Consider the following 25,811-nt stretch of genomic DNA (forward strand, 5'->3'; position numbering starts at 1 on the left):
CTGGGAGGGGCGCTAGGTTCCGGGGCTAGGGGGCGGGGACCTCCGCCCCATCCATCACCCGGAGCGCAGCGAGCCAGGCGGATATCACGGTGTCAGGCGGCTCTGCTCGCAGATCTTATCCTCTTCATTTCCGCCCGAGCCTAGCCCGCCCGCGCGGGCTCCCTGAAGGCTCCATCCATCACCTGGGATCGACGGGGCGGCCCGGGGGGGTCTCCGATTGTGCGGGGAGGGAGGGAGCGGCGGGAGCCAGACCCACCATGGACACCGAGAAAGGAAAGGGACAAGCTTTTAGTGGGGCAGGGGGGTCTGGGTTTGCTTTTCCACGTGGGGGGGGGGACGCTTTCTGCCTTGGAGGGGGAGAGCTTCTCGGGCCAGCTCGGCCCCCGCCTGGGACTGGGGCCGTTGGCTGGGTCCCGATCCCCGAGTGCCTGGGGCAGCGCTGGGAAGGGAGAGGGGCCTCGCCCGCCCGGGGAGAGGCTGCTGTGCGCAGGGCCCGCACCTGGACCCTCCAGGGTGACCCGGGGCCTGGGCAGCGCGGGCGGGGGCGGGCGCCCCGGGGGGAGGCCTTATTTCATTTCCCCGCGCCGCTGAGGTTTCTGCGAAGTGTCTCTCTCACCTCTTTAAATTTTACGGCGCTTGGCCCGTGGCCGCCGGGCCCCGCCCTGGGGAGGAAGCGGGTGCTGGCTCTGGGAGCCTCCCCGGCCGAGGGGTGGCCCCACCAGACCGGGCGCGGGTCAGGCCCGGGGCGTCCGAACTCCGAGGGGCGCCCGGCCTGTGCCCTACTGTGGTTCCCCGGGGCTTCCTGGAGGGGGTCTGGGCTGTCGGGGCCCAGGGGGCGGGGCTGGCCTCGGAACGTCTCAGTCCGGCCCCGCCCCCTTTCTGGGCTCCGTCTCGGGCCACGCCTCTCCCCTGCTCCCTGGGAGCGCAGCGGGGTGGGCGGTGGGAGGGGACTGCTGGGGGAGGGAGTCAGAGGAGCAGAAATGTGGGCCAGCCTGGAAGCCCAGTTGCCACCGCCACCCCCAACTTCCCCTGGGGGCAGAGCGGTGTCCCCAAGACCTGAGGCAGGGCGGAGTATTCCAGTCGAGCCAGGCAGGCCAGCCAGGTCCCCGAGGCCGGCCCGGGCTGGCACCTGCCTGGAGACCAGGTTGGGGGCTGGAGGTAAAGGGAGGGGCATGGGTGGCCTCTGGGCCCCAGCGCTCTTCCTTCAGAACCCTGAGGTGACTGACCAGTATCAATCTGGAGACAGTGGGGAACCTGCCCTCGGTGTGGGCGTGAGAGGCGTGTGGCCTGGGGGTGGGGTCGAAGGAGGAGAGGGGCACATGAACAGGAGATAAGTGTGAACAAGAGGGGCCTGAGGGAAGAGGGGCTGTGAACCGCAGAGGGGTGAGAGAGGAGGAAGGGTGAGCAGAGGGCACGGAGGGTCTGAGGAGTCACTGCCCAAAGACACAGAGCCAGTAAGTCGGGATTTGAACTTGGTTCTGTCTGACTCCCAAGTCACCTATCTTAGAGTTGCAGTATTTAACTTGATTCCTCTACAATGTACTCCTTATTAATTCAGCCCCAGGCTACACAGCAAACTGCCACAGACATAACTTTGTGACATGTATGTAACCAGAACAAGGAAATGGGACACGGAACAGAAGTACATGGAACAGAAGTACACGGAACAGAAATTTGGTTCCACTGGTCTGGAAGATGCAGGGGCCAGTGGCCTGGAGGTGCCTGGGGTGCCCCCTGCAGAGGCTGTGGGATGCCAGGGCTGGTGCAGTGCAGAGTGGGTGGGGCCCGGGGGCAAGATTGCAGCTGGTATTGCCCACAGAGTGACTGGAACCTGCCAGAAGCCTCCAGGCTGAAGAAGGCTCTGGAACATTCTTTTTCTCTATTGACCTGGAGAGAAAAGGTCCTAGATATCACACCCCAGGGAGGTCAGCCCCAGCATCTGTATGAGGAAAACTGGTCACTTTCACATGACCCAGCAGAGGCCTGAGTGGCCACCCCTACCCTAGTCCCTCCCTGCTCCTGTGCCCCCTCTCAGGATGACGCTACCATCCTTTTTGCCCCAATATCTCACCAAGTCCAGCTGCTCTGTCCTTCTAAACATCTCTCCAGTCCGCCGCCCCCCACCCTTTTTTTTTGAGACGGGATCTGGCTCTGTTGCCCAGGCTGGAGTTCAATGGCCCAATCTTGGCTCCGCCTCCTGGGTTCCTGTGATTCTCGTGTCTCAGCCTCCTGAGTAGCTGGGATCACAGGCGTGCGCCACCACACCCGGCTAATTTTTTTTGTATTTTTAGTAGAGATGGGATTTCACCATGTTGGCCAGGCTGGTCTCGAACTCCTGGCCTCAAGCAATCTACTCGCTTCGGCCTCCCAAAGTGTTGCAATTACAGGCGTGAGCCATGCCATCCAGCCAAATCTGCCCCTTCCTTGCATATCCCCGCAGCTACACCCTTTATGTTGGTTACTGTGATCTCTCTTCTGCATTATTGCAAGGGGCCATTTGCTGGGTTCCCTGGCTCCTATCCACCCTCGATGCCATGAAGACAATAAGGCCATGTCATATTCTCCTAAAACCGTTTAAGGCTGCCCACTCCTTCCGGGATAAAGCCCAAGTTCACAGCAGTGTCCTACAAGCTCCATTGTGGCTCCTCTCTGTGGTCAGCTTTTCTGCTTCCCTCCCCTTGTTTTACTAAAGTCACTGCTGTTTCGTTCCTCTGAGCCCACCACATTGTGCTTTCTTCTGCCTGTAATGCCCTTCCCTCCCTTTTCTTTTCTTTCTTTCTTTTTTTTTTTTTTAGACAGAGTCTCACTCTGTCACCCAGGATGGAGTGCAGTGGCGCAATCTTGCCTCACTGCAACCTCCACCTCCCAGGTTCAAGCAATTATCCTGCCTCAGCCTCCCGAGTAGCTGGGATTACAGGCGCCCGCCACTACGCCCAGCTAATTTTTGTATTTTTAGTAGAAATGAGATGTCGTTATATGTTGGCCAGGCTGATCTTTAACCCCTGACCTTGCGATTCGCCCGCCTTGGACTCGCAAAGTGCTGGGATTACAGGCGTGAGCCACCGCGCCTGGCCCTTCCCTCCCTTTTCCACTGTGCTAATTTTTTTGCGGCTTGGCTCAAACGTCTTTGCTTTGGGAAGCTTCTTCGCAGGGAGCACTCGCTCTTCTGTGCTCTCATGGCCTCTGTGCTCCCTTGTCCCCTGGTTGTAATTGGCTTTTAGGGCCTGTCTGAGTCTTGCACTAGCCAGATACCTCACCGCAGGCAGGGACCCTCATCTGTCAGAGGATCCTGAGGGCCTGGCCAGAGGAGGCATGAAGAGACTGTTGTTGAATGAAAAAGGTAGAGCTGGTATTGTGTGGGACCTAGCAGCAGGCCGACTCCACCCTGTGTCTGGACTTTCCTGGACCGGGGACTCCGGGGCCATCTTAACTGGGGTATAGGCAAAAAGAAAGATGCTAGCAAGTGGTATTGTGGCTAGTTTGAACATGACCGCTTCACACAAATTCTTTCTCCTCTGGACCTCCCTCACACTGTCCCCAAGGCTGCAGGAGACCCACCTGTAATGAGGGCTTCAGATTCAGGAATGTTCCACTCACTGCCTGTGGCTTTTGCATCTCATCGCGCAGGGTGACTGGTTGCCATGGAAACCCAAGTGCCAGAAGCACTGCTGGCTCTTTCCCAGGGTGGGAGGAGGTGCAGGCGGAGTGCCCCATGCAGACTGGCTGAGCTGGTGCTGGGTGCCTGGGGCCTGCCCACTCTGGGCTCGGTTGAGTCTCCTCATTCCTTCCTTAGAAGTTTATGGGTTTATCCCAGAGCATTGGCCAAGGCTGCAACCTTGAAAATACATTTCCTCTTATTTGGGGAGCATCAACCTCTGGTTAAACACTCAGCCTGAGTGTTGTGTGGTCTCCAGCAAGATATATGATTTTATGAGCCTCGGTTTTCGATCTGTAAAATGGGGATCCCAGTAGCACCATGGAATTTCTACTTTTGGCAAGATGGTGGACTAATGCTCTCAAAGGTCATCCCATGAAAATATAACTGGATTCTGCATGAATTACGAAAACAAGGCCGGGTGCGGTAGCCCACGCCTGTAATCCCAGCACTTCGGGAGGCCGAAGCAGGTGAATCACCTGAGGTCAGGGGTTCAAGACCAGCCTGGCCAACATGGTGAAACTCCGTCTCTACTTAAAAAAAAAAAAAAAAAAAAAAATACAAAAATTATCTGGGTGTGGTGGCGGATGCCTGTAATCCTAGCTACTTGGGAGGCTGAGGCAGGAGAATCACTTGAACCCCAGAGGCGGAGGTTGCAGTGAGCTGAGATTGCACCACCACACTCTAGCCTGGGCAACAAGAGTGAAACTCCACTCAAAACAAACAAACAAACAAAAAAAACCCAAGAATTACTAAAACAAAACAAATAAAAAACCATTATTTTAATGCATTGCTGGATTTCCTAGAGAGTAATGGAAATCTCTAAGGACTAAATGTCCTCTGCCAAGAAAAGCGTGGCAAGACAGTGGGGAACTGAAGCTAAAGCATGGAGCATTGACTAACAGGGAAACAAGAAAATCAAGCTAAATGATGAAATAAGCACTGCGATAGGCAAATTAAGTCTCGGGCAGAGGCAAGGTGAGAACACTTGAGACTCCTGCCTTGTGCCAGAGTCATTTAAAGGTGGCTAAAGTCCTCCCAGGTTAATAGCAGCCCCTTGGCTCCTGGCAGAAGCGAATGCAAATGCCTCAGTAGGAATGTAAGTCCAGTGTAGGCCCTCAGGATTCCCACAGATTAAGCTCAACAAAATATGAACTCACAATCAGTGGTCACCAAACTACACAGAAACAAGCCGCTATGAGTGAGAGTCAGCAAATAAAACAATATGCGTAGACATACCCCTTTAATACTTCGGCTGTTGAAGTGATCAAATACAGAAAATAACATAATTATGTAGAAAATATTTAAAGAAATGCAAGATGAATTCACACACACACACACACACACACACACACACACACACACTGAATGCAGAATACAAACCTATCAAAAATGTCCAGAAAGATTGGAAAATAAGCCAAAATAGAACTTGCATAAATGAAAGTTATAATTGATGATACAAAAATCTCATCAGATGATTAAATAGCAGATTGGATGCAGCTGAAGAGATAACTGTGAATTATTAGGTTGGTGCAAAAGTAATTGTGATTTTAGCCATTAAAAGTAATGGCCAATACCACAATTAATTTTGCACCAACTGAATAGAAAATGGATCTACAAAAGTACCTATTTCTGCATAATTTGCAACTCAGGAAAAGGAGATGTAAAATGTGAAAGATGCTTAGGAGAGAGGGGAGGGAAAGATGAGAAGGTCTACTACATAACTAAGACCCACAGGAAAGAATAGAGACAGCAAAGGTGAGGTAACATTCAAAGAATAATGGCTGAGAACTTTTCAGAACTTACAAGAAACGTGAATTCACACCTAGGCACATTGTAATAAACTTGCAGAAGACCAAAAGGTAAGAGAGGACCTCAGAATCTATCAGGGAAAAGAAACAAGCTGGCTGCAAAAGAATGACATTTGAAATACTAGTAACTGAGGCCAAGGCAGGTGGACCACGTGAGGTCAGGAGTTCAAGACCAGCCTAGCCAACATGGTGAAACCCTGTCTGTACTAAAAACACAAACAAATTAGCTGGGTGTGGTGGTGCGTGCTTGTGATCCAGTTACTCAGGAGGCTGAGGCAGGAGAATTGCTTGAACCTGGGAGGCGGAGGTTGCAGTAAGCAGAGATTGTGCCACTGCACTCCAGCCTGGGAGACAGAATGAGACTCTGACTCAAAAATAAATAAATAAATAAATAAATAAATAAAACAAAATACTAGTGGCTTACCAACAGCCACCACGGAAATCCCTAAGAAATGGAAAAATATTTTTGGAGTTCTAAGACAGAGTAATTATCATCCTAAACTGAAGGGGCGGCCTGCCCCTCCACACCTGTGGGTATTTCTACTCAGGTGGGACGAGAGACTGAGAAAAGAAATAAGACACAGAGACAAAGTATAGAGAAGCAACAGTGGGCCCAGGGGACCGGTGCTCATCATACAAAGGACCTGCACCGGCACCGGTCTCTGAGTTCCCTCAGTTTTTATTGATTATTGTCTTCATTATTTCAGCAAAAAGGAATGTAGTAGGAGGGCAGGGTGATAATAAGGAGGTCAGCAACAAACGTGAAGAATCTATATCATAATTAAGTTCAAGGGAAGGTACTATGACGGACGTGCACGTAAGCCAGATTTCTGTTTCTCTCCATCCAAACATCTCAGCGGAGTAAAGAATAACAAGGCGGCATTGCTGCCAACATGTCTCGCCTCCCACCATAGGGCGGTTTTTCTCCTATCTCAGAATTGGACAAATGTACAGTCGGGTTTTATACCGAGACATTCAGTTCCCAGGGGCAGGCAGGAGACAGTGGCCTTCCTCTAGCTCAACTGCAAGAGGCTTTCCTCTTTTACTAACCCACCTCAGCACAGACCCTTTACGGGTGTTGGGCTGGGGGACGGTCAGGTCTTTCTCATCCCACGAGGCCATATTTCAGACTATCACATGGGAAGAAACCTTGGACAATACCCCGCTTTCAGGGGCAGAGGTCCCTGCAGCTTTCCGCAGTGCATTGTGCCCCTGGTTTATTGAGACTAGAGAATGGCGATGACTTTTACCAAGTATACTGCTTGTAAACATTTTGTTAACAAGGCACGTCCTGCACAGCCCTAGATCCCTTAAACCTTGATTTCATACAACACATGTTTTTGTGAACTCTAGGTTGGGTCAAAGTGGCTGGGGCAAAGTGGCTGGGGCAAAGCTACAAATTAACAACGTCTCGGCAAAGCAATTGTTTAACGTACAGGTCTTTTTCAAAATGGAGTCTCTTATGTCTTTGATTTCTACATAGTCACAGTAACAGTCTGATCTCTCTTTCTTTTCCCTACACTAAACTTGTACACTCAATATAACTATCTTTTTTTTTTTTTTTTTTCAAAACAGAATCCCACTTTGTCACCCAGGCTGGAGTGCAGTGGAGTGATCTTGGCTCGCTGTAACCTCTGCCTCCCAGGCTCAGGTGATCCTCCCTCTTCAGCCTCCCTAGTAGCTGGGACTACAGGTGCACGCCACCATGGCTGGCTAATTTTTAAGTTTTCTGTAGAGATGGGGTTTTGCCATGTTGCCCAGGCTGGTCTCCAACTCCCGGGTTCAAGTGATCCTCCTGCCTCAGCCTCCCAAAGTGCTGGGTGTAAACAACCACGCCCAACCAGTGTAACTATCTTTAAAGAATGAGAACAAAATAATGTTATCTTCATATGAACCAAAACTGAGGGAATTTACCACTGTTAGACTTTTACTAAAGGAAATGAAAGGAAAATGATCCCCAAAAGTAATTGTAACATGCAAGAATAAATGATGACAAAAGAGTTGGCAAACATGTAGGTAAATCTAAGTAAAAATTGTCTGTATAAAATAGTTTCAATAGTAATAATAATGTCTACTTTGTGGACAAAAAAGGGCAGAACTCAAATACTGGATATCAGTTGTATGCAAGTTGGAAAGCATGATTGGAGTTAATACACTTTAAGCGCCTTGCATTATTCAGGAGGATAAGATAATTATTAACTTTAGACTTTTTTAAATTTGCAAGGCAAAATTTCCAGGGTAATTACTAAAAGAATAGGCAAGGAGTATGAAACTACCAAATATGTACAGGAAAATAAGTGGAATAAAAGAGAGAAAACCATCAATCTGTTTTCCTTTTTTATATTAATTTTAACTCCTTCCTTCCTCCCTTCCCTTACCTTCCTTTTCTCTCTCTCTCCGTTCCTTCCCTCCTTTCCTCCCTCCCTCCCTTCTTCCTTCCTTCTTTCCTCTCTCTGTCTCTCTTTCTCTCCTTCCTTCTTTCCTTCCTTCCTTCCTTCCTTCCTTCCTTCCTTCCTTCCTTCCTTCCTTCCTCCTTCCTTCCTTCCTTCCTCCTTCCTTCCTTCCTTTTCTCTTTTCTTTCCTTTCCTTTCTTTTCTTTTCTTTCCTTTCCTTTCTTTTCTTTTCTTTTTATTGTTTTCTCTTTTTCCGCTGTCACCCAGGCTGGAGTACAGTAACACAATCATAGCTCTTTATTAACTTGAACTCATGTGTTTAAGGAATCTTCCTGCCTTAGCCTCCTGAGTAGCTAGGACTACAGGTGCACACCCAGCTAATTTTTTAAAATTTTTTGTAGCGACAGGGTGTCCCTGTGTTGCCCAGGCTGGTCTCGAACTCCTGGCCTCAAGCGATCCCCCCAGCTTAGGTTCCTAAAGAGCAGGGATTACAGGTGTAAACCACCACACGCTCCTGGCCACCATCAATTTTTTAAAAAGTAAAAGGAGTAACAAAAACTATGAAAAAGATGGGTGAATCAAAAAGAAAGCACAAAGTTGGATGGCAAATGCAAGTCCACATTTATTACTAGTTTTTGGGAAATATAGATGTGCTACTAAACTCCTTAGTTAAAAAAAAAGATCAGATGTAAGATTTTAAAAATTCAGTATAGATTGCCCACAAGAGCCACTCCTAAAATGCAAGGATGCTGAAAAGCTGAAAATAAAGATATTCAAAGGGGTATATCAGAAAAATACCAATCAAAATAAGAGTGGCTTTATTAGTATCAAAAAAATAGTCATTAAAGTCAATATTATTATAAGAGATAAAGTTCCTAATAATGATAAAAGTTTTAGTGCACCTGGAAGATATAACAATTCAACTAATAAAGCAGCCTCAAAATATACGAAGCTAGAAGGGATAGAACCACAGAGCAAAATTGATAAATCTATAATTATTATGGAAGAGTTCAACATGTCTCCTCTAACTATTGATATTTCAAAGTAAAAATTAAGATAGATATAGAAGGTTAAAGCTACATAATTAACAAACTTGAAGGCCGGGTGCGGTGGCTCACGCTTGTAATCCCAGCACTCTGGGAGGCCGAGGCGGGCGGATTACGAGGTCAGGAGATCGAGACCACGGTGAAACCCCGTCTCTACTAAAAAATACAAAAAATTAGCCGGGCGCGGTGGCGGGCGCCTGTAGTCCCAGCTACTCGGAGGCTGAGGCAGGAGAATGGCGTGAACCCGGGAGGCGGGGCTTGCAGTGAGCCGAGATTGCGCCACTGCACTCCAGCCCGGGCGACAGAGCGAGACTCTGTCTCAAAAAAAAAAAAAAAACAACAAACTAGAACAAATGGATATAAATAAAATCCTAAATCCAACAATTAGAGAATACAAATGTATTCATGAACACTTAGGGAATTTATAAAAAGTGACTACATATTGTGGTCATAGAACATAATAAAACCCCGTCTCTAGTAAAACAACAACAACAAAAATAACATAATGTAATTCTGAACAAATTATAATAACTAGTATACAGATCATGTTTCTGTGACTCACAATGCAACTAAGTTAAAAGTTAAAGACAAAACAACAAATAAAAAAATTCTCATATGTTTATAAATACAAAAAACATCACATTGAAATTTTTTTTTTTTTTTTTTTTTGAGACCTAGTTTCACTTTTGTTGCCCAGACTGGAGTGCAGTGGCACGATCTCGGCTCACTGCAACCTCTGCCTCCTGGGCTCAAGTGATTCTCCTCCCTCAGCCTCCCACGTAGCTGGGATTACAGGCACCCACCACAATGCCCGGCTAATTTTTTGTATTTTTAGTAGAGACTGGGTTTTACTATGTTGGCCAGGCTGGTCTCAAACTCCTGACCTCAGGTGATCCACCCACCTCGGCCTCCCAAAGTGCTGGGATTACAGGCCTGAGCCATCGTGCCCGGCCCACAATGAAAATTTAAAAGATACTTAGAACCAAATGGAAGTATTACATATCAGGCCAGGCGCGTTGGCTCACATCTGTAATCCCAGCACTTTGGGAGGCCGAGGCAGGCAGATCACTTGAAGTCAGGAGTTCGAGACCAGCCTGGCCAGCATGGTGAAACCCCATCTCTACTAAAAATACAAAAAAATTAGCCAGGCGTGGTGGCACGTGCCTGTAGTCCCAGCTACTTGGGAGGCTGAGGCAGGAGAATGGCTTGAATTCGGGAGGCAGAGGTTGCAGTGAGCCAAGATCGCACCACTGCACTCCAGCCTGGGTGACAGAGCAAGACTCCATCTCAAAAAAAAAAAAAAAAAAAAAAAAAAGAAAAAGAAAATATTACATATCAAAACTTATGTAGTGAAGCAAAAGCAGTAATTTATGGAAAATTTAGAGCTTTAAATGCTTTTATTTTTATTTTTTATTTTTTATTTTATTTTTTTTTTTTTGAGACGGAGTCTCGCTCTGTCGCCCAGGCTGGAGTGCAGTGGCGCGATCTCCGCTCACTGCAAGCTCCGCCTCCCGAGTTCACGCCATTCTCCTGCCTCAGCCTCTCCGAGTAGCTGGGACTACAGGCGCCCACCACCACACCTGGCTAATTTTTTTTGTATTTTTAGTAGAGACGGGGTTTCACCGTGGTCTCGATCTCCTGACCTCGTGATCCGCCCGCCTCGGCCTCCCAAAGTGCTGGGATTACAAGCGTGAGCCACCGTGCCCGGCCGAGTGATTACAATTTCAATCAAAATCCCAATCGAATTTTTCAAGGTACTTTACAAACTTTCTAAAACCTATACGGAAGAGAAAAAGCTCAAGAGTAGCTGTACATTCCTGAAGAAGAAATGGTGGAAGAACCGGTTCTAAGTGCAATAGAGACATTATAAAATATTAGTAGTTAAGACTGTGTGGGACTGGCACAGGAATAGGTCAACAGAACAATGTGACAGTAATAAGCATACTGATGGAAACCTGACATATCACGGAATTGGTATTTCAGATTGCCAGGAAAGGCTACACTATTCAATGTAGGGTGCTGGGATCATTTGTTATCCACATGGAAAAATAGGACATTGGATCCTTCCTTCATCTCTATCCAAAAAATAAATTCTCATGAGCTGAGATCGCACCCCTGCACTCCAGTCTGGGTGACAGAGAGAGACTCCGTCTCAAAAACAAAAACAAAACACGACAACAACAAAAACAAATGGCATGTCATTAATATAGAGCTTAGTGAATAGTGGCAATGTGAATGCAGCAATGTGGGTGCACGCTAGAAACAATCTTGAGGGAAAAAAGAAATTAGCAGAAGACTGCACATATCTGATATCACTCATATGCAGCTCAAAAACAAGCAAAACTGAACAATATATAATTAGGGGATCAGAAGCTATTTTTAAAAAAGCAAGGCAACTGGCCGGGCACGGTGACTCACACCTGTAATCCCAGCACTTTGGGAGGCTGAGGTGGGAGGATCACTGGAGCCCAGAAGTTAAAGACCAGCCTGGGCAATATAGGGAGACTCCATCTCCACAGAAAAATAAGAATAAAAAATTAGCTGAGTGCAGGGGTGTGCACCTGTAGCCCCAGCTACTTGGAAGCTCAGGTGAGAGAATAATGTGAGCCTAGGAGTTCAAGGCTGCACTGAGCTGCAATTGCCTTACTGTACTCCAGCCTAAGGGACAGAGTGAGACTCTGTCTCCAAATAATAATAATAGTAATAATTAGAAATAAATAAATAAAAACAACCCATTGATAAACATACAACGTAAGATAGTAATTATCTTCAGGGGTGAGATAGGAAGATGGGATGGAGCGGAATACACAGGAAGGCGCAATGGTTTTGGCAATATTCTAGTTCTTATGGTCGGCGTTGGCATAGGCATTCATTTTATTATGCTTAATAACTTACATCAATTGTATATTTTCTTTGTGTATGTATCAAATATAATACAGTGAAAATAAACTCCAGTATTGTGCTGCTTTTTTTTTAAAAAAAAAGATAAGAAACAAAAAAAAGGCAAAGATTGTTAAATAAAGTGCTGGACAAAGACAAAGCTATTGTAGATTAAGGTAAACAAAAAATAATATAGGAGTATCAACAATATTATCAAAGTGGAATTCAAGGCCAAAAGCATTTAACAGAACAAAGAGAGACAATATTTAATGAAGAAAGATACATCCTTCCCCAAGGAACATAAAACAATCATAAATTTTATTGTATCAAAAAACACAGCAGCTACATATATATCAGCAGCTACATATATATATGTATGTGTGCGTGTGTATATATATATGTAGCTGCTGTGTTGTTTGCAAAAACAATCACAAAAGGAAAAAAAATCACAATAGTTTGTCTTCATATTTTCTGGCTCAGTGGTAGGACATCCCTCCTGAGCAGTGTCCTGGCCTGAGGAGTCCTGGCTTTGAGGATCTTCCTATCTTTGCTGACTGGTTACGTGAACACTGGGACAGGTTTCTACCTTCTCCAGTAATTTGGAAAGGGGCCCAGGAGTATGGCCAGGCTCCCTAGTGGTCCCAGTCTGGCCTTGTCCAGCCTCCCAATCCCAGCTCCTACATCTGTTCCTATATCTGGCCTCCCTATGGGATGATCCCTGCTCCTTCCTGCTTCTCCTGAGCTGCTGTATTAGTTGGTTCTCATGCTGCTAGTAAAGACATACTGGAGACTGGGTCATTTATAAAGAAAAAGGGGTTTAATGGAGTCATAGTTCCATATGGCTGGGGAGGCCTCACAATCACGGCAGAAAGGGAAGGAGCAAGGGTACGTCTTACATGGCAGCAGGCAAGAGAACGTGTGCAGGGAAACTGCCTTTTATAAAACCATCAGATCTAATGAGACTTACTCACTATCACAAGAACAGCACCAGAAACCACCCCCACCCTGCCATGATTCAATCACCTCCCACTGGTCCCTCCCATGACACATGGAGATTAAGGGAGGTACAATTCAAGATGAGATTTGGGTGGGGACACAGCCAAACCATATCACCTGCCTACTATTGGCCAATTTTTTTTTTTTTTGAGATGGGGTCTTTCTCTGTCACCTAGGTTGAAGTGCAGTGGCATGATCTCTGTTCATTGCAACCTCCGCCTCCCCGACTCAAGTGATCTTCCTGCCTCAGCCTCCCGAGTAGCTGGGACCACAGGTGCATGCCACCACACCTTGCTGATTTTTTGTATTTTTGGTAGAGGTGGGGTTTTTCCATGTTGCCCAGGTTGGTCTCGAACTCCTGAGCTCAGGCGATCCACCTGTGTCAGCCTCCCAAAAGTGCTGGGATTAAAGGCATGAGCCACCATGCCCAGCTGTTCACCAACTTTCTAGGCTCCTACGCTACCCAGTGCCTTCTCCTGAAGGGCTGAAGGGCCTTTATTCTGTAGAAAGTGAACACATTCTCTTCCCTTCCCTTCCAACTCTGTAAAGCATTTCCTATCTGTGCTTGGTTATGTGACCTTAGCAAGCTGCTGACCAGTCTGAGCTCTGCCCTTCCTCTCTGAACAGCACAAGGCAAGGATGTAAGGAGCCCAGATTGTTCCTGTTTGGGGCTGGGATGGGCCAAGAGAAGGAGCATGGCTCTCTGGCCCTCAGTCTCCCTCTCTCCCTGTTCTTCTTGTCTTCATGTCTGAACAAACCTGCTGGCTGGTGCCCAGGGAGCAGCTTAGGAGGGGCCACACCTCCCAGCCCTGCCGCTGAGCCCTCACTGTAAAGAGTCCTTTACCCCGACCCTCAGGCCACTCCAAGGCACTCCTTGGCTTAAAGCCCGGGTTGGTGAAGGCTGCCCCACCCCTCAGAATGGCATAGTTGCAGAAAATTTGGGGCTCTTCCTGTCTGGGTCTGTCCTGGCTTTTCTTCTAGGCAGAGTTGCTTGTTTACACTGGCAACCTGCTCTCAGGAACTGCTGTCCACCAGCTCTGTGACCTTGAACAAGCCCTTTCACCCCTCAGAGCTTTGGTGTCTTCATCTATGGAATAGGGATAATAATAACACTCTGAGTGAGAATTGAATGAGACAATGCCTGGGCCAGGTGTGGTGGCTCACGCCTGTAATCCCAGCAGTTTGGGAGGCCAAAGTGGGCGGATCACTTGAGGTCAGGAATTTGAGACCAGCCTGGCCAACATGGCAAAAGCCCCGTCTCTACCAAAAAATACCAAATTAGCTGGTGTGATGGCGTGCGCCTGTAATCGCATCTACTTGGGAGGCTGAGGCGGGAGAATCACTTGAACATGGTAGGCGGAGGCTGCAGTGAGCCGAGATCGCACCACTGCACTCCAGCCTGGATGACAGAGCGAGACTCTGTCTAAAAAAACAAAAAAACAAAAAAAAAAGAGATAATGTCTGAAGCACTGACCCATCACGATAAGTACTCAAAGTCCAGCAGCTATCATTGTTGTGGTCATCTTTGTTATTACCACTATTACTAGGTGTTGGCAGGGCATTTTATAAGTAAAAAGATCAAATGCAATAAGTTGCCTTCTTGCAGAATTGCAGCTTCACTTTATTTTTGCAGAGCATGATTGCAGTTTTCTGCCCTTGTCATAATCACTCTGTTTGTGGACATTTTTGTGATGGGTATAAACTGATTATTTGCTTATTAGTAACTCAGCACCAATAATTCACTTTTTCAATTGAACTCTGTTGCATATGAAGTACCCTGCTGCCTGTCCCTGAGGCACAGACTCAGGTTCCAGCTGTGGGTAAATCACAGCTGTCCCTGCTCTGTGTGTGTGTGAGGGGGACCAGAGAAGACCCCACACCAGGCCGGTGCTGGTGACCACGAGAGCTGTGATAGCAAGAACCTCTGTTGCAGCGATGATATATGTTGTCCATTGCGTATTTTACATGAAAAATCATCATTTTCATTTGTTCCCAGGAAATCTCTTGACAATATCCCGTTGGATGCAATTTGCAGAAAAAATGTCTCCAAAGCAATGCCTCCTCTTAAATACCAGCTCAAAGTCCGTGCACAGGTGAGGTGTAGAGTTTTCGCAGACCATGTGTGTGTAAGTGAGACGGAGTGATGTTGTGAAATGTGAAGGAGAAAGTGCAAAGACCGTCTTTGTGCTCTGTTGAGAATCATTTTAGCTACTACTTTTTTTTTTGAGCACTGATTTTTATACCAGAAACTTAGAAATATCTCATTTATTCACCCCAAAACTCTGTGAGATGGTGTGGGGTTTAATCCAGACTCTTTGGTGAGAAGTGACAGAGACTCAAACTAGCTTAAGCAATAAGTGCCTTATTGGCCATTTATTTGTTAGTCCTTTAATGCCTCCATAAACTGAAGCCTTGGGGCCGCCCCTCTGACTCTTCTCCTTCTGCCTGCGAATTGGCCGTGAGCTCTAGGGCTCCCCCGCGTGGTGAGGAACATGGCTGAGCCCATCCCTGCACTGTGATCCAAGAAGGGGCCTCAGCTCTGGACGGGTCACAGAGAATGGGGTGCTCTAGCCACCGGGCTCAGAGCTGGCGGACTGGCAGGCACAAGCTGCCACTGCCCAGGCCTCGATGCCGCCTCTGGCGCGGCCCGTGTGGTTCCGGGAGGCCCAAGTGTCTGTTCCCCAGACAGCTGCCCATCAGCCTCAGGGATCGCGCAGGGAAGGCTGGTGTCACAGGAAACAAAGCTGGCAGAAGCTTCCCTGGCCTAAAGGAGGTATCCACCCGCTCTGGAGGTATCCACAGGGGACGGCTCATCCCCTGGATGGATGAGCCTCGCTCTGGTAGGGGAGCCCCCCTCATGTGCCCAGAGGCGGTCCTGGGGAAGGGGAAGCTGGCCTGGGGCCTGGGGAGGGCCTAAGCCTGCTGACCTTGCTCGAGGGAAAAGGGGCCGGCTGGGCTGGGGCTGCAGGTGGGGGTGGGAGGTGGCAGCTCAGGGAATGGGGGTGGGAGGTGGGGGGTGGCTGCTCAGCTGTCCCCTACTTCCTCCTCGTGGCCCTCCCTCTGGGCTCGGGGAGCTGCGGGTAAGCGCCGTAGGCAGGGGCTACGGTGCTGCGGGTAAGCAGCGCCCCCAGGCTTTTAGCCTTCCTGATCCTCACCATCCCCAGCAATAAAACGGGGTGGCAACAGTCCCCGCAGCACAGGTCGGCGTGAGGAGTCCGTGGGTCGGGCATAACAAGGCTCCAAAGCGGTTGCTATCTTTTTTGGTTTTTCCCTGCCCATCTCCCTCTATTTTCCTCTTCGTGTGTCTCTGCACTGCCCCAGCCCTGGTTCAGACCCCAGCCTGCCGCTTCCCAGCTGTGTGGCCTCAGGCAGTCTCCTTAACATCTCTGAGCCCGCTCTCCTGTCCTGTGAAATGGGAATGCGCGCTTCCATCCACTCAGGGTTGCGTGGGGAATTCGCAGTGTCCTCGGTGAGCAGCGCCCACGCAGTGCGGGGCTCACAGAAGCCTCTGCGGAGGCGGCGTCCTCGCTCCTGCCTTCTTTGGCCGCGATCAGGAGCCCCCGCAGTCCCCGCCGCCCCTCAGCGCTCCGCCGGCCAAGTGGGCTACACCTGACTGACTCCCGATCGCCACCTCGTGGCCTGACGGGTGACTGCAGGTTTGTAGCGAAATTCAAACGCGCTTCTGGCCTGTTCTGGGGATTTAACAGCAAAGCGCCCCAAGATTTGATACGGGGAGCGGGATTGGGGGCGAGGAGTGAAAGTGGAGTGCTCCCCACAGCAAGCCACCTGCATGTTCGATGCAGAGGGAAGATGCACCAGGGGCCGCTTTCCCTTGGGCCCGCTCCCACGAGATTCCGGGCTTTCTGTGCTGTGGCTGAGCTATTGGGATCAGTTTTCCCAGTGAAGAAATGAAGGCTCTTGAGACTATGGTGGGGGAACACCCAGGACTCTAAGGAATTAAAAATGTACATTTTCTTTATCTAGTAAGTGGGTAAAGAGGTTTTTGTCATTCCTCTTTAGGCCATGAATAGGTATGTTTGAGAATACATACACTCCTTTGCATTTCCAGTATCTCATAGTGTGCTCATTTTATTCCCTGCTAAATCAAAGAACAGGATGTGACATGTTAAGTGTCTCTTGCTGCCAAGGACCTGACTGACCCTGGCATGCCCAGCGTGGTAGTGCTGGGGCTCTCACCTTCTGCCACCTCCAGCCTTCAGACTGTGAATTCAAGCTGGCTGTGCCCTGCTGCCCCAGACTTCTGCAGCTCCCACCTCTGAGCCTGTGCTCCACCTGCCCGCCTCCTCTCACCCTACGCACGCTGACTCATCTTTGCAGGCTCAGCCCGAACGTCCCTCCTTTAGGAGGCTTTCTCTGCTTTCCCAGGCACAGCCATCAGCCTGCCACTCATTGAGTCCTGTAAGTCTTTCTCCTAACTCCTTCTTAGGCTCCGCCCAGGTAGGCTGGGTCTGGGAAGGGTCTGCCAAGCCAGGGCTGAAGGGCAAAGCAAGAAGCAGCCCAGGGCAGGTCTCCCTTCTCCTGTCAGGCTGCAGGGGTTGCTCTGAAGTCAAAGCCATGAACAGAGTCCCCGTGTCCATCAATGCCTGGGGTCAAGGTCTGCCTGGCATAGAGTCAGGGGAAACTCATGCCAAAAGGGGCTTCTGGGGCAGACCAGTGGCAGCTGGAGGACAGGGGGTCCTGGGAGGAATGGGGTTGGAGGGTCGTGTCCTCGTCTCCCAAATGGACATCATTTGCCCCCAGGGCTGCGAGGCGTCAGTGAGGCAGGACACAGGAGGCTCAGCCAGTGTCAGGTGCGTGGGAGTGCTCCCCGAGTGCTCCCTTCCCTGCTGATGAGGAAGTGAGGGGAACCCAGCAGCTTTCTCCCAACGCTCTGCCTCTCCACCAGCTGACCACCCTGCAGGCCAGGCATCGACCTGCCACTGCACTGCCTGCATCCAGGGTGCCACTCACATGGCGCTAGGGATTGCACGGCCCTATGCGGTGGTTCTCCTCCTGACCGTCCGCCACATGCCCATCTGTCCAGGCTGATTGTCAATCTGTACAGCTGCTGCACATACCTCACCTTCTCCAATCTAGGGTGTGTGACAGGGGCCGGCAGCAGTGAGGGGTTCCAGAGGCAGGACTGGGGGCTCTCAGAGTCATTGAAGATAAGTTTTGTAGGGTGATCTCAGAGTCATGTTCCTTGCCTGTGATCTCTCCTTTCTCAACTCCACAGGACCCATGGCCTAAACCTCCAACCCCAAATTCCTGGGAGGAATCATTCCGGAACAAGTTACTCTCCAAGCCTCAGTTTTCTTATCTGTGCAATGGGCTAGGAGCCGTTCTGAGTTGTTGTGAGGGCCAAATGGCCCAAAGTCTGAGACTGGCAGGGGCAGGCATTCCACTAGTGTCCATCCTGTTTAACACTAGCCCCTGGGCTGGGCACAGCGGCTTGCACCTATAATCCCAGTGCTTTGGGAAGTCAAGGCGGGAAGGTTGCTTGAGACCAGGAGTTCAGGACCAGCGTAGGCAACAGAGACTGCGTGTCTACAGAAAAACTTAAAAAATTAGCTGGGTATGGTGACATATGCCTGTAGCTCCAGCTACTCAGGAGGCTTGGGTTAGAGGATTGCTTGAGCCCAGGAGTCTGAGGTTTAGAGTGAGCTATGATTGCACCACTGCACTCCAGCCTGGGTGACAGAGTCAAAGTTAAAAATCTACTCCCAGAAAGGGGGTTCAGAGGGTGACCGCTTATTCCCTGGGACTCAGCCTACATTTTCTCTGCGAACCCATGCCTTTACCTTCTGGGCTAGGGGAAGAAGACAGGCAGGTGACAAGGGAGAGACGGATTAGCACAACTCCTCCCCTTCACCCCTCACCCCACATTTTTTAGTGACAGGATTTTAAATGGTTGCTGTAGGCAAGAGAGCTGTCAGCCCATTATGGGCGAGGGTGGAGCTTAGAGGGCTCCTCACATGAGCCCGGCCTGTGGCTTGGACAGAAAGCCCCATTAATCCTGCCTCTGTGCTGTGCAGTCTGGGCTGAGCGACTTGATTTCTCTGAGCCTCAGTGAGGCACTCTGAAGGTAGGAGTTTCCTTGTTCCTGGGGCCCTGGGCCTGACCTGGAGGACTGGATCGCAGGGCCAGAGAGTCTGGTCTTGGGGAGGCAGCTGGGGTGGTGGCCAGGCCATGGGTTTGCAACCGCACCTGGGTTCGAACCCTGGTTCGGCTGTCCCTTGCTAGCTTTGCTGCATTGGGCTGGTCGCTTTCGCCTTCCGAGCCTTGGTTTTCCCTTCGGAAACATGGGGATCTGCCTCTTGGGGTTGTTGGAGTGTAGAGGAGAACATGAACCGGAGGTCCTCCAAGTCATTAGACGCTGGAGGCAGCTGGAACTGCCCGGGGCGGTCTGTGATTGGCCAGCCCAGAAGAGGATGCAAGGCGGGGCCTGCCCCTAGGGGGCGCTGGTGCCTGCGGGCATCCAGAGGGATGAGAGGTGGCCTTCGGGTGGTCCCCGCCACAGGTGTGGGGAAAGGAGGCCGGGAAGCAACCAGAGGGCTGGCGGAAGGGAGAGAACACTGGGACGTCAGGTCTGTGGACAGGAGGCCCAGAGGCCTCCCAGATGCAGACATGCAAAGATAGGCAATGACGCCGTGTGGGGTACGCAAACATCTCCACCAGCACATCGCCACATCCCGGACGCACGTCTGCAGGTGCAGAGACATGCGGCCTCGCCAGGAGACACAGCCATGCACGATGGCCTGACACCTGCAGACCCCCAGCTTCATGCAGGACATATCCAGGCAAACCGGCCCACAGAGCTATTCCATAGACACATACACGTCCACACATGCACACACACCCTGAGAGTTTCAAGGAACGCACCTTGGAAACCAAATTCCCTCGAGTCTCTGTCATCACCACCACACTCCCCATCCCTGCCACCATCTCTGGGGACTCCACAGCCACATCCCATCCCAAGTCCTCACGATTCCTCAGGGTTTGGCTTCAGCTTCTTCCTCCTCCCATGCCGTACTCCTCTGGGGAACTCATCCATCCCATGCCTCAGTGGCCAGCCACCTGGTTGAAGACCCGGGTGCTCAGCGTCCCGTCTGGTCACTTTGAGGCCCAGCCCTGGCCCAGGACGTCTCCACCTGGATGCCTGGGAGACCCTAAGCTCACATGCCCAGACCACACATCTCCCCACTCCCTGTGCCTCCTGTGCCTCCATCTCAGTGATCCAGGGACACAGATGCTGCCTGGACTCCCCCCTCACCAATATCTCCGGGATCTGCTCCGGAGACTGCCACCCTAGTCAAAGCCATCGTCACCTCTCACCTGGTGACCCAACTGACCTCCCTGCTTCCATCCAGTCACCTTGATCTAATCGGTTCTATTCTCTACTTGGCAGCAAGGCCCTGAATGGTCTGGCCCTGCCCTCAAACTTTGCTGTTCTTGCAGTTTAGGAGATTCACAAGATTTTGCCTGCCTCTGAGGTTTTGGACAAGCCTGGAATGCTCCCAGACACCCCTTCTCACTCTCAGTCCTCCTGATGCCAGGTAACTTCAGATCTCAGCTTAATATGTGGCTTCTTCGGGGAAGCCTTCCATGATGCTCCACCCTCCAGACGAGGTTGGGTACCCAGGCAACAGGGTTTCTTTGTACCTCAACTGAGCTCGTATCACACTGTTGATCTCCTTGAAGCAGGGATAGCCAATCTCCTGTTGTCAGCCTGGTGGCTGGCACTTAAGGGGCCTTCACAAATACTGGTTGATTGAATGAATGAAAGTGTTGGAGAATAGGATAGAGTGAAATGGAGATGGGGTGAACGCACTTCTTTTAAGGTTGGAGATGGCTCGGGGTTGGGATGAGACAAGGGTGGAAGAGAAGAGAATCACAGGAGGGTTGGGCAAGAATAGGGACCTCAAGCCCTCCCGCCTCCTGACCTGCTGTCCCTGGTGGCCATCAACAAATCTGCTAATGTCGCGTGCAAGACCAGCCCAGGCCCAGGCCAGCCCCTTCCTCCACCTGGGCCCTGCCCACCAAGGAGAAGCACCACAGGCGTGTACAGGTCAGTTTATTTACAAATATACTGATGTCTCATCTTTTTTGTTGTTGTTTCCATTTTCTGCTGTTGTGGGAAGAGGTGGAAGGTGAGAGTGGAGGGCAGGGTGGGGGTGGTGGTGTGGTAAATGCTAATAAATAATTTAACAATGACAAGTTATTAAATAAAGTGTGTCTGGGGATGGCAGGTGGGCAGTGAGAGTCTGTCTGTACAAGGAAAACAGGAATGGCCGGTGGCCCATCCCCACACCTGGCTGGGCTGGGCTCCCATGGGACCCCCAGGTGGGGTCGGGGGAACCAGCAAAGAGGCTCATTGGCAATGGCGCCTTCCAAGGGCCAAATGTTGGAGGGGTCTTTCCTGCTCCCCCAGTCCCCAGGCCACATGTGCCTGTGAGTGTGGGTCCGCGAGCCTCTGTGTGCGTCCAGGTGTGAGTGTGTGTGTGCGAGCGAGCGCGTGCGTGCGAGCATGAAGCCCTTTCCCCCCAGGGCAGACTTAGCCCCAGAGCTGCAGGCTCTCCCCCACCCTAGGTGGTGCCCAGAGCTCAAGGATGGAGCCAGGCAGGCATCAGGCAATCCTCCTTCCCGAGGTTCCCTGCGTGCAACATGAAAAGGGCATTCAGATGGGGGCAGAGTGGGGAGGCAGCCTCTTGCTAGGAGGCTGCAGGGCTTCCCAAAGGAGAAGAGGCTTGTCCCTGCCGGGCCCTGCTCATCTGATGCAGCGCCAGGGCCTTCCCACCTTTACCCACCCTCAGGAAGCCTCCTAAGATGCCCAGCCACGTGCACCAACCCTTTCTGAGCTCTTTCCAGGCTGTGCTGGCACCTTGGTCTGACCCTTGCGAGCAGTGTCTGTGTGTGGCCTCTCTGTGCGTTTCCCAGGATAGCAGAGTACCTGGGCGGCTTCACGGAGTAGGTGGATGAGGCTCTGGCTGGGGCCGTGCCTGGCTTCTTGTCCCTCCTCTGCCCTGTGTTACCTGGGGTGATTCTTTCCTCTTTCTGAGCCTTGACTTCCCCAGCAGGGAAGCGGAACTTGGCCTTTTGCCAAAACTCCCCCTGCCCACCTCTCATTCTCTTTTGCTCTGGAGACCACACAGTTATCTCCCACTTCCTACTCTAGCCCCCTTAGTGATGAAGGTTCCATGTCATGACAGGGGCGAGGGGTGGTCCTGGTTACTCCCCACCCAGCTCCCAGCCAGGGCTGCGGCTCCTCCCATAAAGTGGGAGGTTGCCCGGCCCTGCAGGCTTCTGCTGGGTGGCCCTGAACACATCGCCTCCCTTCTCCGAGCCTCAGGCTCCTCAGAGAAATGGGTCCCTGCCATGTCTGGACTCCCTGGCTGGGTTGGAGAGTCTGGCTTTCCTTCTAGGAGAGACCCCTCAAGGCAGGCAAGGCAGGCCCTGCATCTTGTTCATCTGCATGCCACACCCAGTCTGGGGCTGGGCCGAGTGGGCGCTGGTGTCTGGGAGCCTGTGGGCAGCAAGGCACAGCAGAGAGCAAAGGGCCCCTAGCCACGGCTGACAGGGCGCCTCCAGCATAAGGGGCTCTCTGAGGTCCCTTCTGGCTTTAACAGTCTGTGGGTCACAAGCGTGCTGTCCCTAGACCAGCTCCTGGCATGGGGTCCCGGCTGGATTCGGGGGCTTGTGAGGCCCCAGAATGGGAAGATGTGACCCCAACAGCTGGCAAGTTTACTAAGAACAAGTTGTGACCCCCTGACCTGGAGGTCATTCACAAACCACAGGGGACAATGGGGCACAACGTCCTTTTTCTCAGCTCAGCTCTGTCACTAACCCGGACCTTGGACAGGCCTCTTTCCCTCTCTTGCCTCAGGGTTTCCAACTATAAAATAAGGGGCAGATGAGATGACCGCTTCTGACATCCCTTCCAACTTATCGGGTCTCAGAGAGAAGGGCCAGGTCTCCTGGGGGATAGGGCGTCTGCCCCTGAATCTGCCCAGAATGTCCCTGGCACGATTCAGATGGTGCATGTGCAAAAGGAGAAAGAGGGCTGTCTCTCCAGAAGCCAGTGCAGCTGCTGCTCAAGGGACCCATGGTGGCATGGACCCTGGTGGGCTGAGGCGGCAGAAGGACCAGGACATCAACTGAGGTCCTTGGAGAGGCTCTGTTTGTAAGAAGAGCTGCAGAAGGGCCAGCTGGCTGCTGGGGCCCGATGGGTGACACGAGGCCTCATGTCAGGCGAGGAGGTTGGCCCAGGACACTCTGGGGGGACTGAGTTCCCCAGCAAACAGGGGAGCAAAACCACAGAACAGGTTGAACTTAGAGGATTCCAGAGATCCAGGCAGAGGGCCCCAAAGGTGGAAAAGAGACATTCATCATCCTTACTTGCTCAAAGGTTGGACCAGGCAGACTTTAGGGTGGTGGCCTAGGGCTTGACTTCAGAGTTAAAGGCAGGGTTGTGAGCACCTGAACAAGGGGACATAGTGATCACAAGGGGACACAGTGATCACCAGGGGACAGGGTGGGCTCACCAGTCAGGCCGTAGCAGCCCAGCCTCCTTGCTCTGACAGGGTTAGAGCTGAGCAGACTGGGGCTGGGGATGAATCTAGTGCACCTGGCTTCCAGCAGGGCGCCTGACACAATCTTCTGCAATCGCCCTCGGGGAAGGGGGCAGGAAATGCAATTGGAATGTGTCCCCCAAAGAGGATGGATTAATGGGCCAATGTCAAATAGGGAGAGGCCACCCTGGTCCACACACCTCAGGTGAGACACTCAGGGCCAACTCCTCACTGGGCAGATGTGCTGGGAGAGAGTAGAGCAGTGGTCACTGAATCAGGGTGGAGAGAAATTCCATAGGCTGGAATGAATTGAGTAAGAGGGAATGGAAGAGGAAATAGGTCACGGTCCCTCACTCAGTCTAAACAGTAAGTGCAGGCTGGGTGCGGTGGCTCACACCTGTAATCCCAGCACTTTGGGAGGCCGAGGTGGGCAGATCACCTGAGGTCGGGGGTTCGAGACCAGCCTGACCAACATGGAGAAACCCCGTTGCTACTAAAAATACAAAATTAGCTGGGTGTGGTGGTGCATGCCTGTAATCTCAGCTAGTAGGGAGGCTGAGGCAGGAGAATCGCTTGAACCTGGGAGATGGAGGTTGCGGTGAGCCGAGATCGCGCCACTGCACTCCAGCCTGGGCAACAAGAGCGAAACTCCGTCTCAAAAAATAAAATTAAAAAAAAAAAAAAAACACAGTAAGTGCCCCCATCTTGCATATACAAAGAGAAGAGATGTGGCTTAGCTGTCACTCGCGTGTGGGGCCCTGGGATTTAGTTACAGCAGGGCAGGGTGAATCTCTAAGGTCATGTGGCCAAATCATTGTCTTTTGGGCCAAATTAACAGAGGAAGGGTGCCACAGCAGGAGGTGATGTGCCTGCTCACTTCTGGCTGGCTGACATCAGTGGGAAGGTGAAGTGATACCTGCCCCACACCTTTAGAGGGACAGCTGGAGGCCCACTGTCCCTCCCCGCTAAGAGGGAGAGCTGGGGAAGCCTGGCTCTGGGATGCAGGACGGCATAGCTGCCTTGGGCTTGCTGACCTAGTGAGCTCCTTGCCACTGGAGGTATGTGAGGGGAGGCAGAGGTGGCTGGGGAGAGGACCACATTGCAGATGGGGTGCCCAGCAGGTGCTTCTGAAGTCCCTGACCACTGGAGGCTCTGCTGTCTGGCCCGATGCTACCTGTTTCTGGGGGCTCCATCTGTCTCTAGAGTTGGTGGGGCCTGGGGCTGCCCTCCCTGCCCAGGCTGCCCCCATCTGGGCCCAGGCTGGGATACAACTGGGTCCGATGCTTCAAGCTTGCCTCTTCCTCTCCCCTTCCTCCCTCTCCAATCGCTCTTAAGAAGTGGCGGGGTCCCCTGCCCCTATCTGGCCTCCTTTTCCCTTTCTGACAAGGCAGGACAAACCAGCTGAGCATCCCTGTCCCTTCTGGTGTCCCCACACTGCTGTGTGTGTTTGCGTGGGTTTGTCTGCGAGTGGGCATGTGTCTGCACATGCCTCTGTCCCTTTGCGCCTGCCCAGGCTCAGGCTCTGAGCCGGCCTTCTGACAGTGCCTCCCCCTCAGGCCCCTCCCCACTGCTGCTCCAGACTCAGGCTGAGGGGGGTGCGGTTCCAGGCAGTGGGCCTGCCCCCAGAGGCCACCCCTGCCCTTGCTGGGGCACAGGTACACACGCTTCTCAGGTCACCGCCTCATGACACCATTGTCCTGGGGCTTGCATGGAGGGCCATGGACACAGAGAGGACATTTAAAAAAATAGAGAGAATTTAAGCTTCCCAAAAAAGAGATGGGGAGGAGGCGATGGAGGCCGAGGTGGGGCTGGGAGGCGAGTGGCCGTCCGAGAGCTCTGGGTCCCTGGGGATGACAAGGTCTCTGTGGGCAGGACACAGCCCCTGCCCAGGCTGTGCCCATCTACCGGTCTGGCTGTACCCAACGGGCACAGTGGTCAGGCCCAGCCGGCCGAGGGGAGGGCACCGTATGGCTGTCTGTAGTCTGTGCGGAGAGCAGGGCGGGGGTGGCCAGGCTGGCCGCAGAGGCTGGCGGTCCCCCCCAGACCCCTGCCCAAGCGTCCGTGCGCCCGGCTGGCTCTCAGGAGGCGAAGTAGGAACTCTGCATGGAGTAGAGCCGGTCGATGGGGTTCCCCACACGGGCCTGCAGGGAGCCCACGTCTGAGGAGCCGAGGAAGCAGTCGCTGAGGCTGGTTAAGGAGGTATCGCTGTCGATGTCGTGGAAGATGGAGTCGTTCCCTGGGGGGCAGAAGGGGTGTCAGGACCCGGGTACAGGCTGGGGCTCCTGGGGACCCTGTTTGCCCTGTAGGCTGTGTGACTGGAGGCCAGGGAGAGACAGGATGGCCTGCTGGCTAGTGCCGGCCAAGAAGGGCTGGGGCCCTTCCTGTTAGCAGGAGGCAGGAGGGCTGTGCTGGCCATGCTGCCTGAGCCCTAGGGCAGCAGGTGGCTGTCCTGGCCCCAGGCC

General features: G+C 51.8%; 1 protein-coding gene across 3 annotated transcripts in view; it reads right to left on the minus strand.

Moving 5' to 3' along the window:
- Positions 1–20,839: 20,839 nt before the first annotated feature.
- LMX1B (LIM homeobox transcription factor 1 beta) overlaps positions 20,840–25,811 on the minus strand; it is an 86,233-nt gene continuing 81,261 nt past the window's right edge. For all 3 annotated transcript variants that reach the window (XM_055269919.1, XM_055269918.1, XM_055269916.1), the window contains exon 8: positions 20,840–25,585. In XM_055269919.1, the coding sequence (XP_055125894.1) occupies positions 25,428–25,585 (158 nt within the window). In that variant the 3' untranslated portion in view covers positions 20,840–25,427. The remainder of the gene's footprint in view (positions 25,586–25,811) is intronic.

This window comes from Symphalangus syndactylus, chromosome 3, assembly GCF_028878055.3.
Source record: "Symphalangus syndactylus isolate Jambi chromosome 3, NHGRI_mSymSyn1-v2.1_pri, whole genome shotgun sequence".
In the NCBI taxonomy this organism is placed as follows: Eukaryota; Metazoa; Chordata; class Mammalia; order Primates; family Hylobatidae; genus Symphalangus; species Symphalangus syndactylus.